Source organism: Castanea sativa, chromosome 11 (genome assembly GCF_040712315.1).
Source record: "Castanea sativa cultivar Marrone di Chiusa Pesio chromosome 11, ASM4071231v1".
NCBI classification, from domain to species: Eukaryota; Viridiplantae; Streptophyta; class Magnoliopsida; order Fagales; family Fagaceae; genus Castanea; species Castanea sativa.
In genome coordinates, this window is record NC_134023.1 from 55937551 (window position 1) to 55952295 (window position 14745).

Consider the following 14745-nt stretch of genomic DNA (forward strand, 5'->3'; position numbering starts at 1 on the left):
AATAAATAAAACAAACTTAGTTGCTTTTCATAATGAGTCCTTAATTATACTTATCTTCAACTCACCATCACTCCTATATAATAAACTCCAAGAATACTAATCCAATATATATACTTACATCAAATCAGTAAGACAATGGATTTTGAAAGATGATCTTAATTGTAGTTTTGTGTTTGAGTTTGACAAGCATCTATCAGGTGAATGGAACCTGAATTATATCCAAAGAAGAAGAATTGGAGTTAGAAAGACAACTAAAGCTCATAAACAAACCTCCTGTTAAAAGCATTCAGGTTTTAGACTAACTAGAACTCATGTTTGTTTTGAATCTTTATATGTTGTAATACTATAATACTTCAAGCATATTCAGTGCAATGATATTTAAACATTCCATTTAGAAATTATATGTTCTTCTTATTGTTATTATCAATTGATGTTCATTTGAGTAAAATCTAATGCTCTAGACTATTGAGATTAAGGGTCCATTTGGTTGGGGGTGAAAGATAGAAAATAAAACGTAGAAAACAAATTTTATGTGTGTTTCGTTGGAGAAAATGAGAGAATTGAAAATTGGTAGGGCCTAAGTGTTTTCTCCCCTAATCCACCAAAATTCTATCTCTCCAATTTAGAGAGAAAATAGAGAGGAGAAGACTAGTTACAATCAATGGCGAAACTACCCTCCTCTCCTCCTTTTACTGGTCCTATTAATAGCTTCTTCTTCTCTCTCTCTCTCTCTTTTTCTTTTTCTTTTTTCTTTTTTTTTTTCTTCTTCTTCTTTATGCTTTCCTAGGCGTGATTGACTTGTTGGTTGCTTCTTTCTTTTTATTTATTTATTTTTTGCTTTCCTTTTTTAGTTTGCTTTCTTGGGCGTGATGGCCTTGTTTGCTTTTCTTTTTTTTCTTTTTTTGGTGTGATATAACATACAGGTTGTTGTCAGTGCTTTCTTTTTTCTTTTTTCCATCTTCTTCGGCGTGATTATTTGGGCATGAAATTCTTTTTTAGTAAATTTGGGTAATAGTCTTTTTTTGTCACATTTTTTTATTTGGGAATTATTTTTAACAAGGGCATATGAATAAATTTATTAAAAAAACTTATTTTTTTCATCCCTCTATTTTTCCACCCCAACCAAACACAAATTAGGGAAATTGAAATCTCTTTTATACTCTCACTTTTCTATCCATTCCTCATTTTCTATCCTCCCACATTTCCATTTTACCAACCAAATGGACCCTATGTTTTATTCTCCAATTCTCTCTTAAAAGAAAATTTTGAGTTTGAATTCCACTCTCCTCTTTATTGAAAGGGGGAAAAAAGATAGAAAGACAGAATGATGATGACAACAACAACATTCAAAAGACTTTTATTAAGTTATGAGATTAATTACTAACATTGATTTAATCGAAAGAACTGAGACTTAATGAAACGAGTGAATTTATATTTAATTTTGACTAAATTATGTGTTTGACCCCTTAAACTTTGTGGGTTTTTTTTTTCTTTTTCTTTTTCTTTTTCTTTTTTTTTTTCAATTTGGTTCATTACATTTCAAGGCTTTTCATCTTGGTCCCCTCTGAGTTCTTTTATCATAAATTTTATAAAGATAAAATTTGCTTCAAGGGGAAAAATAGGTAATTTAGTGTTAAATATTTGACACTGCATAAATCATAAATTCTGCTAACTTTTAATTATTGAAAATTTAATAATACCTTATCTAAGAGCACAATTTTTCAATAATTAGTGAACTATGGGCTCAACCTAGAAATGCGGAGAAATTATTCTTTCCTAAGGATTGAATCATCCCTCCTCTCATAGAAAGTCCCACGCCTCTTGGCTTGAGCGAGACCCTGTTCCAACAACTCGATGGGCTTTATACTGGTCCACCATATTCCTTGCCGCCAAGAACACATTGGTGGGCTCAGTAAGGATCCCTTTAGCCCAAGCTCAGTTCCTTTGAAACCAAATAAACCTAATGCAGGCAAAGAAATAATCCTCCTTAGTCCCTACCACAAATATGGTAAAAAAACATTTTTTACCACGTCTTGAAGCCAATGCGAGTTTTGTTGGCAGAATAGACTTGCAAGCCCTCCAAATTTGCACCTTGATCGAAATATTTTAGTTGTGAACTAGTGATACTCTCCACACATGGACAGGGTATTTTCTTTGGAATACACACAGACATTGAGATTTTAGGCCGTAAAACCATTCTTCCTCCATAATCTAGTATTTAGGTAGTGTAGTGCATGGTTTCAAGGCATCTTGTCATATCGATCGAGTACTAATAGCAAGTGATCCGAACATGTGCCTCAATGAAGCCCTCTTCTGGGTGTTTATTGCACCAGGTATGTGGATATTGGATTCTCATGGAACCCATGATGTCTTCTAGATGAGAGTCTCCCAAAGTTACTCGAAAGCTTCCATTTTAGCCATGTCACCTTTGAGAGGGATTATGGAACCAGTAAGTATATGATTGAAGTACTTTGGTTGAATAGCAAGAAACTCATGTAAAATGAAATTACAGTCCATTTATTTAGTTCCTAGGGATCCCCAACCCTAATCCTTCTCAAATGTCATACCCATTTGTTATTTAGACTTATAGAGGCTTTTTAATAATAATAATAATAATAATAAAGGTCAAAGTTATGAAGTTTGTTGTTCTCAGCTTCTTAAATTTGAAAAGTTTTTATTATTCGAGTTTTTACTATATATCTTTGCAGTGCCTTCTCAATTACCTATCTTCATGGTTGCCACTCACAATCATCACATTTTTTAGACATTGTCTAAATCATGGAAGTCTTATTATTATTGTTTTTCTAATTTTTTTAATTTCATATATAACATGTTATAGAACTTGTTTTCATGCTATAATAGAACTTGTTTATTTTTTGAATGTGTAGACAGAGTTTGGATATATTGTTGATTGTATTGATATCAATAAACAATTGGCTTTTGACCATCCTTTGTTGAAAGATCACAAGATCCAGGTACTAAAGCAGAGATTGAAACTATTTATTCCTTTATATTTATGACTGTATCAATAAACAATAATTTTATTCCCAATTACTTCAGAAATTGTAGTAGTTTGTACTTTTTGAACCAAAAATTATCGTAATGATTACTATGTCTGCCATGCCTCATCATTAATTTTAACAAATTCCAATTTGACTAGGGCTTATTATTTAAAGGATTAATTAAACAAATCAATTATGTAAAAAAAAAAACTATTTTTAATCAGAATTTGATTAAAGGCTACATTCTAACTAGAGCAAGAGATGGCAAAATTCAGTTTCCTTAACTATGCAATTATATATCATGGCTTATGAATCACTCACTTTTGTATGTTTATATACTTACATCAGTTTGGGTAAGTGAGTGTTATAACAGTCGACTACAAAGGTTTAGGAATAAAGATTTGTTGTTGTCGTTTTGTTTTTTTATTTTGTTTTTTGTTTTTAGTGGATTTAGATGGAAGAGGAATTAGGTTTTGAACTACGAACGTGTGAGATATCACAAAGGATGTCAATACTACAGATCTATCACTTATTATATATATATATATATATATATATATATATAATCGAAACTTTTGAAGCTCCTACAATTTTCTACGTCAACACAATATTAAAATAATAATAATAATAAAATTTTTCTAAAACCTAAACCTGATGCCCTGCCTTCTCTTTCAGGATGCTCTACCTTTTTTCCGCCAAAACTCTTTCACGATGCTCTGCCTGCCATCATCTATATATATATATATATATATAAACACAGACCCATGGCCAATCATGACCGTACACAACTTTTAGATTTGTCGCTCTCAACAGCTATTTTTGTCACAAATGGAGGAGCCCCATCACCATTGCATGTCGTTTTCGTCACCGATGGAGCCCCATCACCACTGCATGTCGTGGGTACTACCGAAGTGAACTGGGTCTTGATTCTTGATGAGAATCATGGAGTCACCGTTCAACACAACGGTTAAAAAGTTGCTTCAAAGAGTGGTGCTAAAGTGGGTCTTGATTCTTGATGAACTATGACTCACCGAAGTCACTTTGTTGAAGTGTGGGTACTGGGTTAAGGCAAGCAATATTTGAAACAGAGTTAAAGCGAGGTATTGAAAGAAGTTTGTGGAGGAAAATTGAGAAAAGGGAGAAATAAAGAAGACAAAAGGTGAAGGAAATGTGGCTGAGAAAAAACGGAAGAAAAAGAAAAAAAAGAAAAAGAAAAAAAAGGGTGTTGTGTTGGTTAGAAGACAAAAGATTAGCTTACCTCACATGTATACATTAACCAGATCAAAAAATTAAAAAGGATGTTGTGTTGGTGGTTTTAACCATTGCGTATAAATAAATTAATAAGAAAGCTATCAAAACATGTCCAAAATCCGTCTAATGAATTCATTGCAAAATATTTGGTCTTCCTCGATTATACAAGGTTGCTTATTCTATTATGATGTGTGCATACATGGATTATGAAGCAATGTTATGAGGTGATGTAAACGATCATTAACATATTGAATGAATTCTACTACAACTACCATCTATAGCAACTTTTATTAATAATTGTTAATTTCTCTTAATTTGTTAATAATGGTTAAATTTGAATTTTTTACTTCAATATAGTGATTTTAATATTTCGAGTAGGCCATGACCACCAAAATTATCAAAAAATTAGTTGTATCATCTTTTTGATACCTTATGTTATAAAAGTGCATGGCATTATTTTTTGAATCTTATATTTAATAGTTTTCCCATGCATCGCACGGGTTAGCGACTAATTATTATTATTATTATAAACCGAAGCTTTTGAAGTTCCTACAATTTTCCACATTAGCACAATATTTAAATAAAATTTTCATTTTATTTAAATAAAATTATTTATTTTTTAATCTGAACTTAATAAGGAGTGAAACTCTATATCTATAACAACTCCAACTTAAACTCAAACTCATCATTATTATTTTATTTAAATAAAATTATTATTTTTTCCCTAGAACTCTTCCCTATGCAAGTCATCTTTGTTTTCCCATTCCCAATCCATAGGCTAACCTACACAAGCCATTTTTGTTTTCCTATTGGACTTTGAAGACCTTTGCTTTATTCCTCTGATCTTTGTTTTCCTATTTGACTTTGCAAATCTTTGCTCTATTCCTCTAAGTTATGGATGAGGAGCAAAAGAAGAAGATTAATGCCGAAGCATAACACCCAAATATATATATTTTGCTTTAGTCATATATATATATTTGAATTTTTTCAATAACTTCTAGGCTCTAAATCTTCTAATTCTTTAATTGTGTGTGTGTGTGGCATTTTAGAAGTTGTAGCATCTGAATTTTGCTTTAGTTTTTGCAATATTTGAACATGATTGGTAAATTTTGACAATCAATTTTTCTCTTATATTTCTCTATTATGTAGTCATATATATATATATATATATATATATATATATATATTTCAATAATCTATAGGAAGCGAATCTTATGATTCTTTGGCATTTCAAAAGTTTTAAAATCTAGATTTTTTTAGTTATATTTTGCAATATCTAAAATTAGTTGACAAATTTCAATAACTATATCCATGAATTATTCTTTTGAGGATAACACATCTTTATCTTATATTTTCCTATTGTGTAGTCACATAATACTTTTTTTTTTTTGGTCTAGAATTTGTAAGCTCTAAATTTTTTGATTTTTTTTTTTAAATTTGTACCTTTTGGAATTTTTTAACATCTATATTTTTTCGGATTCATATTTTTGCAATATCTGAAACTATCTGGTAAATTTTGTTAAATAATATTTGAATTATTTTTTGTAAGTTATTACACGTTCAAACAATGACTTCTTCATCAAATTGTAACATAAATTGAAGTCAGATGAGTCTACCACACAAACAAGTAGGTTCCCATGCGTAGCATGGGTTTGCGACTAGTTATTATATAAAACCGAAACCTCTGAAACTCTCACAATTTTTCACGTCAGCACAATATTTAAATAAAATTATTATTTTTTAGTCCAAACTTAATCAAGAGTGAAACTTTATTTCTCTAACAAGTCCAACTTAAACTCAAACTCATCATTTTTTTTAAACAAAATTATTTTTGTTTAATCCAAACTTAACAAGGAGTGAAACTCTATCTCTCTGACAAGTCCAACTTAAACTCAAACTCATCATTTAAAAAAAAAATTTATTTTTGTTTAATCCAAACTTAACAAAGAGTGAAATTCTATCTCTCTGACAAGTCCAACTTAAACTCAAACTCATCATTTTTTTTAAACAAAATTATTTTTGTTTAATCCAAACTTAACAAGGAGTGAAACTCTATCTCTTTAAACCGAAACCTCTAAAACTCTCACAATTTTCTACATTAGTACAATATTTAAATAAAATTATCATTTTATTTAAATAAAATTATTTTTGTTTAGTACAAACTTAACAATGAGTGAAATTCTCTCTCTCTGACAAATCCAACTTAAACTCAAACTAATCATTTAAAAAAAAAATATATATATATATATATATATATATTTTGTTTAATCCAAACTTAACAAAGAATGAAACTCTATCTCTCTAATAAGTCCAATTTAAAGTCAAACTCAAACGTTGATAATTTTTCTTTAATATTTTTTGGTCTTTCAAAAATTTTAATATCTGAATTTTTGTAAGCCATTGCACGTTCAAACAATGGTGTAATTTCTTAATCAATTTAAGATTTTATAAAATTATTTTAATCTACCTCACAAATAAGTAAGTTTCCGTGTATAGCACGAGTTAGTGACTAATTGTTATTGTTATTATTATTATATAAATTTGCAAGTTGGAAAACTATTAAGAAAACAGAGGTTTTGCAGAGAAACGAAAAGAAGAACCTTTGGAAAGCTGAATTTCTTATTCACTAATAATCTGACCACGAGAATACAAACAATACACTATTTATATTACAAGATTAATCAATGCTGTACACCCACACTAGCACGAGAAGATCTACAGAGTATAACAAAAAACAGTTACACAAAACAAACTTTCAACTACAACCAATAACCTTAAGACACGTGGTCCACTCACAACTGACCCAACTCTTTAAAATAAACGACTTCGTTTTCATCCTTGATCATCCTTGACCTCTTCTAAACGATGTTGTTTCCCTTTTGCATTTGACCCACTGAGACTTCTTGACTCTGTCTTAACACTCCCCCTCAAGTCCTGAATCATTGATTGTTTAGTGACTTGAAGTTGTGAACCAAACTTAACCCTTTTAGGAACAAAAATGTCTATAAGACCAAGTCTATTTGCCAACCTAGTGAAAGCTGAAATACCCAATGCTTTAGTGAAGATGTCAGCAACTTGAGAATTACTAGCCACATGAAAAGTTTTGATTTTCCCTTCTTGAATTTTCTCTCTCACCAGATGGCAATCAACCTCAATATGTTTTGTCCTTTCGTGGAAGACAGGGTTGGCTGCTATATGTAATGCAGCCTGATTGTCGCAAAACACCATTGCTGGTTTGGGATGATAAACCTTCAAATCCTTAAGTAATTGTAGAACCCAAGTGATTTCACAAGCCACTGTTGCCATGGCTCTATATTCAGCCTCAGCTGATGATCTAGAAACCACACTTTGCTTCTTTGACCTCCAAGAGATTAGAGAATCACCAATGAATACACTATAGCCAGTTAAAGACCTCCTAGTATCTGGGTAGCCAGCCCAATCTGCATCACAATAGGATTTTATTTGCAAATCTGAACTGCTAGAGAAGTAAAGCCCTTTACCAGGGGATGCCTTAATGTATTGAAGCACCTTGTTCACTGCCAACATGTGAGGTTCCCTAGGTTGAGCAAGAAATTGGCTCAGTCTGTGTACAGCATAAGTAATATCTGGTCTGGTCAGTGTCAAATACATCAATCTCCCTATAAGTCTTCGATACTTACTTGGGTCCGCTAGAGGAGCACCTTCATACTTTGATAGTCTTAAGTTTTGTTCCATAGGCAACTTACTAGGCTTGCAGCCCAAATAACCAGTATCTTTAAGAATTTCCAATGCATATTTCCTTTGGTTTAGACTAATTCCTTTGTCAGTCCTTGCCACTTCAAGACCAAGAAAATACCTCAATAACCTAAGGTCCTTAATGCCAAATTTTTTGTCAAGAACTTGTTTCAATTCCTTCACACAATCTGGATTGTTGCCTGTCAACAAAATGTCATCCACATACACCAATAAGATAGTAAATGAAGATCCTTGAGAATGTGTGAAAAGGGAATAATCAGCCTTTGACTGCACAAAACCCAAACTCAAGATGGTTGTGGACAGCTTCTCAAACCATTGCCTGGAAGCCTGCTTCAATCCATACAAGCTTTTATTCAATTTACACACTAAGTTCTCCCCCTTGCTGTGAAAACCAGGTGGAAAAGACATGTAAACTTCCTCAGTCAAGTCACCATGTAGGAAGGCATTATTTACATCTAATTGATGTAAAAACCAACCTTTCACAGCAGCCAAAACCAATACCATTCTAACAGAAACAGACTTTGCTACAAGGGAAAAAGTCTCAGAATAATCCAGCCCTTCCTTTTGGGTGTACCCCTTAGCAACAAGACGAGCTTTGTGTCTTTCAATGGTCCCATCAGGGTTGTACTTGATCTTGTACACCCATTTACATCCAATGGGAACCTTACCAAAGGGTAAAGGAATGAGTGTCCAAGTGTTATTCTGCTCTAAAGCAGCAATTTCCTTATCCATTGCTGCTCTCCACTCTGCAAATTGCACTGCCTGATAAAAATGGACAGGTTCTACAGGTGTAGCAGTAACAGACATTACAAAGGAATGAAAAGTGCTACCAAGATTCTCATAACTGAGATGATCTGAAATATCATAAGGTGACCCTGGTGAAGGTTTAGAAACCACTGATTTACAAGAGTAATCTGTGAGATAGGCAGGTGGGTGGTGTGGTCTAGTTGACCTTCTAAGAACAACAGGAATAGAAGATGTGGAAATAGGATCAATATCAGGGGAAGAAGAAGGAGAAAGATCAATGGAAGAAGGAGTAGCAGAAGTAGGAGAAGGAAGAACATTAGGTGAAGTAGGAACATCATTAGTGACAGCTGGTTGGTGAGGTACAGATGGTGTGGTATGCAAAATAGAAGTGGGGGGTTCATAGGAAGATGTAGAAGGAGATAGAGTAGGAATATCAACAGAATTTGAATAAGGAAAAACAAGATCAACATTGTAAGAAGGTAAAGAACAAGAATTCTGAGCAAAAGGATATATAGTCTCATAGAAAACTATATCCCTAGAGATGTGTATGGTGTTAGAATCAAGATCCAAAACTTTGTAACCTTTCATGCCATGGGGATAGCCTAAGAAAACACATCTTCTAGCTCTAGATGCAAATTTGTGTCTATTATGAGGCAAGGTAGAGATAAAACAAAGACAACCAAAACACCTTAAATGAGTAAAAGAAGGAGGCTTATTGAAAAGCATTTCAAAAGGGGTTTTATTATGCAGAAGTTTAGAAGGTGTCCTATTGATCAAATACACAGCAGTCAAAATACAATCACCCCAATAGGACAAAGGAATATGAGATTGAAACATCAAAGCTCTAGCAACATTAAGAATATGTCGATGCTTTCGTTCAGCAATGGCATTTTGCTGTGGTGTGTTAACACAGGACAATTGATGCAAAATGCCTTTGCTCTTAAAAAAATTGTGTAAGTGAAACTCAGTTCCATTGTCACTTCTAATGCATTTAATTTTCTTATCAAACTGAGTTTCCACCATTGTAGCAAATTGAGGGATTAAGTATGCAGTGTCAGATTTGTTCTTAAGCAAAAATACCCAAGTACACCTAGAAAAATCATCAACAAGTGTTAAGAAATATCTGTAACCTTCATTAGTTGCGGTAAAGAAAGGTCCCCACAAGTCACAATGTACAAGTTCAAAAGGAGAGACAGAAATATGCTCACTTACAGGAAAAGCAAGTTTCTTTTGCTTAGCAAAATGACAAATATCACAACATTGTGACTTATTTTTAGAGGTAAAAGGTACAGATTTATTCAATAAAAGCATCTTTGAAAAAGAAGGATGACCCAAACGTGCATGCCACAAATCTGAGGAAATAGAAGATGAATGTGGAGCAGCTAGAGCTGAAAAGGATGCATGTTGTGAAAAATTTTGCAGCAGATATAGGCCTTTGCTTTCTCTACCCAAACCAATCATGCTCCAATGAGCCAGGTCCTGGATAAAACAGCATTTGCCAAGAAATATTAAACAGCAAAAATATGTTTTTGTAAGTTGACTAACAGAAATTAAATTGAAACTGAATGATGGCACACAAAGCACATTAGTAAGTGTTATTGAAGATGAAATTTTAACAGTTCCTATGTGTGTAACCATGGCTTGTTCCCCATTAGGAAAGGATACAGAATTTCGAATAATAGAAGTAATTGTGGTTAATTGAGTCACTGAGTGAACCACATGGTCAGTGGCTCCTGTATCTATAATCCAATCACTGGATTTATAAGCCTTTCTATCTACTAGATGAGCAGAGAAAATAGAATGAGACATATTGGGAGGAATCCAAAAGGGATTACCTGAGAAGTTATTGACAAAGTTGTTGGATGAAGAAGTGTCAACGGCTGCTGTCATCACAGTTGCAACTTGATGAGCAGGTTGTATTCCAGAACTTACACCAGAATTTTCCTTAAGAATTGAGAGATATGATAGCAGTTGTTCACATTGAGACTGTGAAATTGGACACTTAAGAGATTGTGATGAAGATCCTTGAAACTGCGAAGGAAAATTCTGTGGAGGAAAGGTAATAGCATCAGGTTGCATACCAGAAGCATTCACACCTGATTGTGTAGCACCATATGCATTGCTCCCATTGATGTAACAATGTTGTGCTTAACCAAAAGAACCATTTGAACCATCTGAATTTTCTGAATGAAAAACACCAGAAACTTGATTTGCCATAAAAACCTTCCCCTTTGGTTTATAACCTGGGGGATATCCATGAAGTTCATAGCACTTATCTGCTATGTGTCCAGTCAAACCACAATATGTGCAAACTGGTCTTTCTTTCTTAGAATTCCCCTTTTTTCCTCCATTATAACCTTGATTTTGAGTAGGCCTAAAATTGGGGCCAAAATTAGGGTTACTACCATTAGAAGCATACAAGGCAGTAGGTTCAACCATAACATTGATTCCATGACCTATGTTTCTGCGTTTCTCTTCTTGCAAAATCAAAGAACAAACCTTGTTGATTGATGGAAGGGGCTCAGCAAGTAAAATTTGGCCAATGATGTGATCATAGCTATCATTTAATCCCATTAGAAAACGAAAAACATGCTCTTTCTGTTGAATCTCAATTTGCGTCTTATCAAATCCACAGGTGCAAACACAGGTGCAAGAAGCATAGGATTGATAATTCACATATTCATCCCAGAGAGTTTTGAATCTAGTGAAGTAAGAACTCACCGATAATTGACCCTGAGTAAGGTGAGAAATCTCCTTTTGCAATTCATAGAGCCTCGGTGAACTTCCTTGAGAGAAACGATCTCGCAGATCGATCCACAAATCTTGAGCAGTGTTAATATACCTCACACTTGCTTGAATATCTTTGCTAAGAGAATTGACTAACCATGAAAGAACCATGGTATTGCATCTGCACCAGGAATTATACAGAGGCGAAGTAACCTCTGGTTTGGAAATTGCTCCATTGACAAACACAAATTTGTTCCTCGCACTCAAGGCCAAGAACACAGACCTGGTCCAAGTAGCGTAATTCTCTGGACCAGTTAAAGGTTGCGAAGAGAGAATGATCCCTGGACTCTCTGCAACAGGAAGAAAGTATGGATTGTTGGCTGTTTCATCTGCCATAGAAGAATTCAAAGTATTTTGAGTGGATGAATCAGAAGCCATTGTAGGAGCTTCTAGAAGCTCTGATACCATATTAAGAAAAACAGAGGTTTTGCAGAGAAACGAAAGAAGAACCTTTGGAAAGCTGAATTTCTTATTCACTAATCTGACCACGAGAATACAAACAATACACTATTTATATTACAAGATTAATCAATGCTGTACACCCACACTAGCACGAGAAGATCTACAGAGTATAACAAAAAACAGTTACACAAAACAAACTTTCAACTACAACCAATAACCTTAAGACACGTGGTCCACTCACAACTGACCCAACTCTTTAAAATAAACGACTTCGTTTTCATCCTTGATCATCCTTGACCTCTTCTAAACGATGTTGTTTCCCTTTTGCATTTGACCCACTGAGACTTCTTGACTCTGTCTTAACAAAAACAAATATTATGTTTTTTAGTTTAGTTTGAATTTTTGCTTCTTCAGGAAAGACCTCATTTTTCAAAAAGAACAAAGAATGTAGGACTCTCGCGAAATAGACCTTCAATGATTGGTTTACAACAAGATGCTTGTCCATCAGGAACAGTTCCTATTCGCAGAACAACAAAAGCAGACCTCATAGCAATTAGGTCAATGTCAAATAACATTTATCCTCAAACAACAAAAGTTCCCAATCTTCATGTAAGTTCTTTATTATATATTTTGAAATGTAGGGCGTAATCATAGCATACTTGGTATCATAATACATTACACAAGTATTATTTTCCCAAAAATATAACGTTAAACTCATAATAATTTTTGTAAAAATGGCCATTCAAACCTCTACATTTAAAGTTTGATTAGCCAATTAACCAAGTTTGAATAAAACAAAACTTGACTCAATATATTTGTGGTCCTTAAACCTAATATTTTCAATATTTAATTATATAAATTTAAGTAAATTTGTCAAAATATGCATAATTATTTATTATTTAGAACAATGACGGTTAATATGGTAGCCAAATTTAGAGCTAAGTTCTAGCTTTTTTATGGGGAAAAAAAGTAATGGTGGATCCCATCAAATTGATCTTATTTGTTGGGTTTTACAGAATGCAGTTATCAAAATGCGAACCGCTGAAAATCACGGTTACATTGGCGTTAAAGGAAACATCAATGTCTATAACTCTGTAGTTAAGGAAGGAAGCAGCTATGCCAGAATGTATGTCATGAAAGGCGCAGAAGAAAAGTTGAATTCTATCACAACAGGATGGATGGTAATTTAAATTTATACTTATTTTGTTGATATTCACAATTTCACACCCTAATCTTTGATGATTGATATAACTATCCAATCATGAATTTGCAATAAACGATTGCCATTTTCAATGAAGAAAAAAGGGTCGTTTTCTTTGATAAATAAGATGTCATTCATATTGGTTATAAAAGTTCAAGTTCTAATATCCATGGGTACAAAATGAGAGAAATGAATTAGTAAAGAAACGGTTATTAGAAGATTGATAATCAAATACAAATGGACCAGCATAACAGATTTTTCCAAAGAATAATGTTTTTTACTCCTTGATTCAAACAGGTTTCTCCAGGTACGCACAAGGGTACTCCGTATACTAATTACTTCACATATTGGACGGTATGATTCTATTCTATCGTTTTCACACATTTATAATTTATTATCTAACTTTTTTCTTGTGGTGTATGTTTGTTTCTTATATACTATAAGTTCTTTTGAAAATTACAGGCTGATGGTGCTCAAAAGACAGGCTGCTTCAACATTCGTTGCCCAGGTTTTGTGCAAGTTGACAAAAGAGTTTATCTTGGGTCAGCAATAAGTAATGTATCCATTCCTGATGGTCCTCAATTTGAGATTGGACTCTCCAATTCAAAGGTAAATCCAACGTTAATTAAACTGCATATTATTTTATTTGGTTATATTAACATTCTATGTATATTAAATTTTTAAACAAAAATAAAAAAAGTGCTTAGAGTTTTGTGACTTTGATCATATACTCTTGTTGTTTTATGTGACAGGAGGAAGATGGCAATTGGTGGGTAACAAAAGATGAAATTAAAATTGGATATTTTCCAGCAGCAATATTTAATAATTTTACTGAAGCCGAAACTGTTGGTTGGGGAGGGCTCGCTGTTAGTCCCCCAAATGGAATTAGCCCACCCATGGGATCCGGAAGATTTCCAGATGACAATTATAAACATACAAGTCAATTTAGAGTGATCCAGTATAAAGATAGTTATAGAGTAGTAGATGGACCTCGTGAATATACTTATGATACAATCATTGATTGCCCTAATTGCTATCTCATAGATTTTCATGGATATATGGGTGAGTTCGAGGGATACACCTTCGGGTTTGGTGGACCTGGTGGAGATTGTGGCATTTAAAATATAGGGCAAATTACACTCTCCTTCCTTAAGGTTTGGAAAAATGACACTCAGCCCCAAACTTGAAAAGAAAAAGTGCTCACCTCCCTTGAGATTTGAAAAAAATAACACTCTCCCCTCCCCTTTCTGTTAATATTAGTAACAGAATATTCCAATTTTTTAAAAGATTCTCTTTACCAAAGTTTAACCATAGTTAGTGAAAAGAGCATTCATATAAAATAAAATAAAATAAAAAAATGAAAAGAGCATATTATAAAACATGTTGCTTAAGTGGATTTTTTAGTCTCTTCTAGCACCTTTCTAATTGATTTTTTAAAGTTTGATGATCCTCTTAGATTTTTTTAATCGCACCTCTCTCCAACATTTTGGATCAAAATTTATGAAATAAAACAATTTGTCGAAGCTTTCAAGCTTTTGTTGTTTAAAAATGAGTTTGAAATTTTCAAAGTCACTTATCAATAAAAAAAACTTTCAAATATGGGTAAATTGGATAGAATTT

The 14745-nt window shown here is 33.2% G+C and overlaps 1 protein-coding gene across 1 annotated transcript; it reads left to right on the forward strand.

The window, feature by feature from the left end:
* The first annotated feature begins 2290 nt into the window (after positions 1 to 2290).
* LOC142616758 (protein neprosin-like) lies at positions 2291 to 14246 on the forward strand. Its single transcript, XM_075789544.1, has 11 exons — positions 2291 to 2333; positions 2378 to 2466; positions 2889 to 2975; positions 8705 to 8767; positions 8914 to 9085; positions 11371 to 11444; positions 12339 to 12533; positions 12941 to 13105; positions 13423 to 13479; positions 13588 to 13734; positions 13878 to 14246. The coding sequence occupies exons 1-11, from the start codon at positions 2291 to 2293 to the stop codon at positions 14244 to 14246; spliced, it is 1461 nt and encodes a 486-aa protein (XP_075645659.1).
* Positions 14247 to 14745: the final 499 nt, after the last annotated feature.

Bases quoted from the DNA above. Each gene is read 5' to 3' on its own strand.
- LOC142616758 (XM_075789544.1), top strand. From the start codon at position 2,291: ATGTGCCTCAATGAAGCCCTCTTCTGGGTGTTTATTGCACCAG. The intron at 13,106-13,422 runs GTAATTTAAATT...TGATTCAAACAG, and splicing joins CTATCACAACAGGATGGATG to GTTTCTCCAGGTACGCACAA. The intron at 13,735-13,877 runs GTAAATCCAACG...TTTATGTGACAG, and splicing joins TTGGACTCTCCAATTCAAAG to GAGGAAGATGGCAATTGGTG.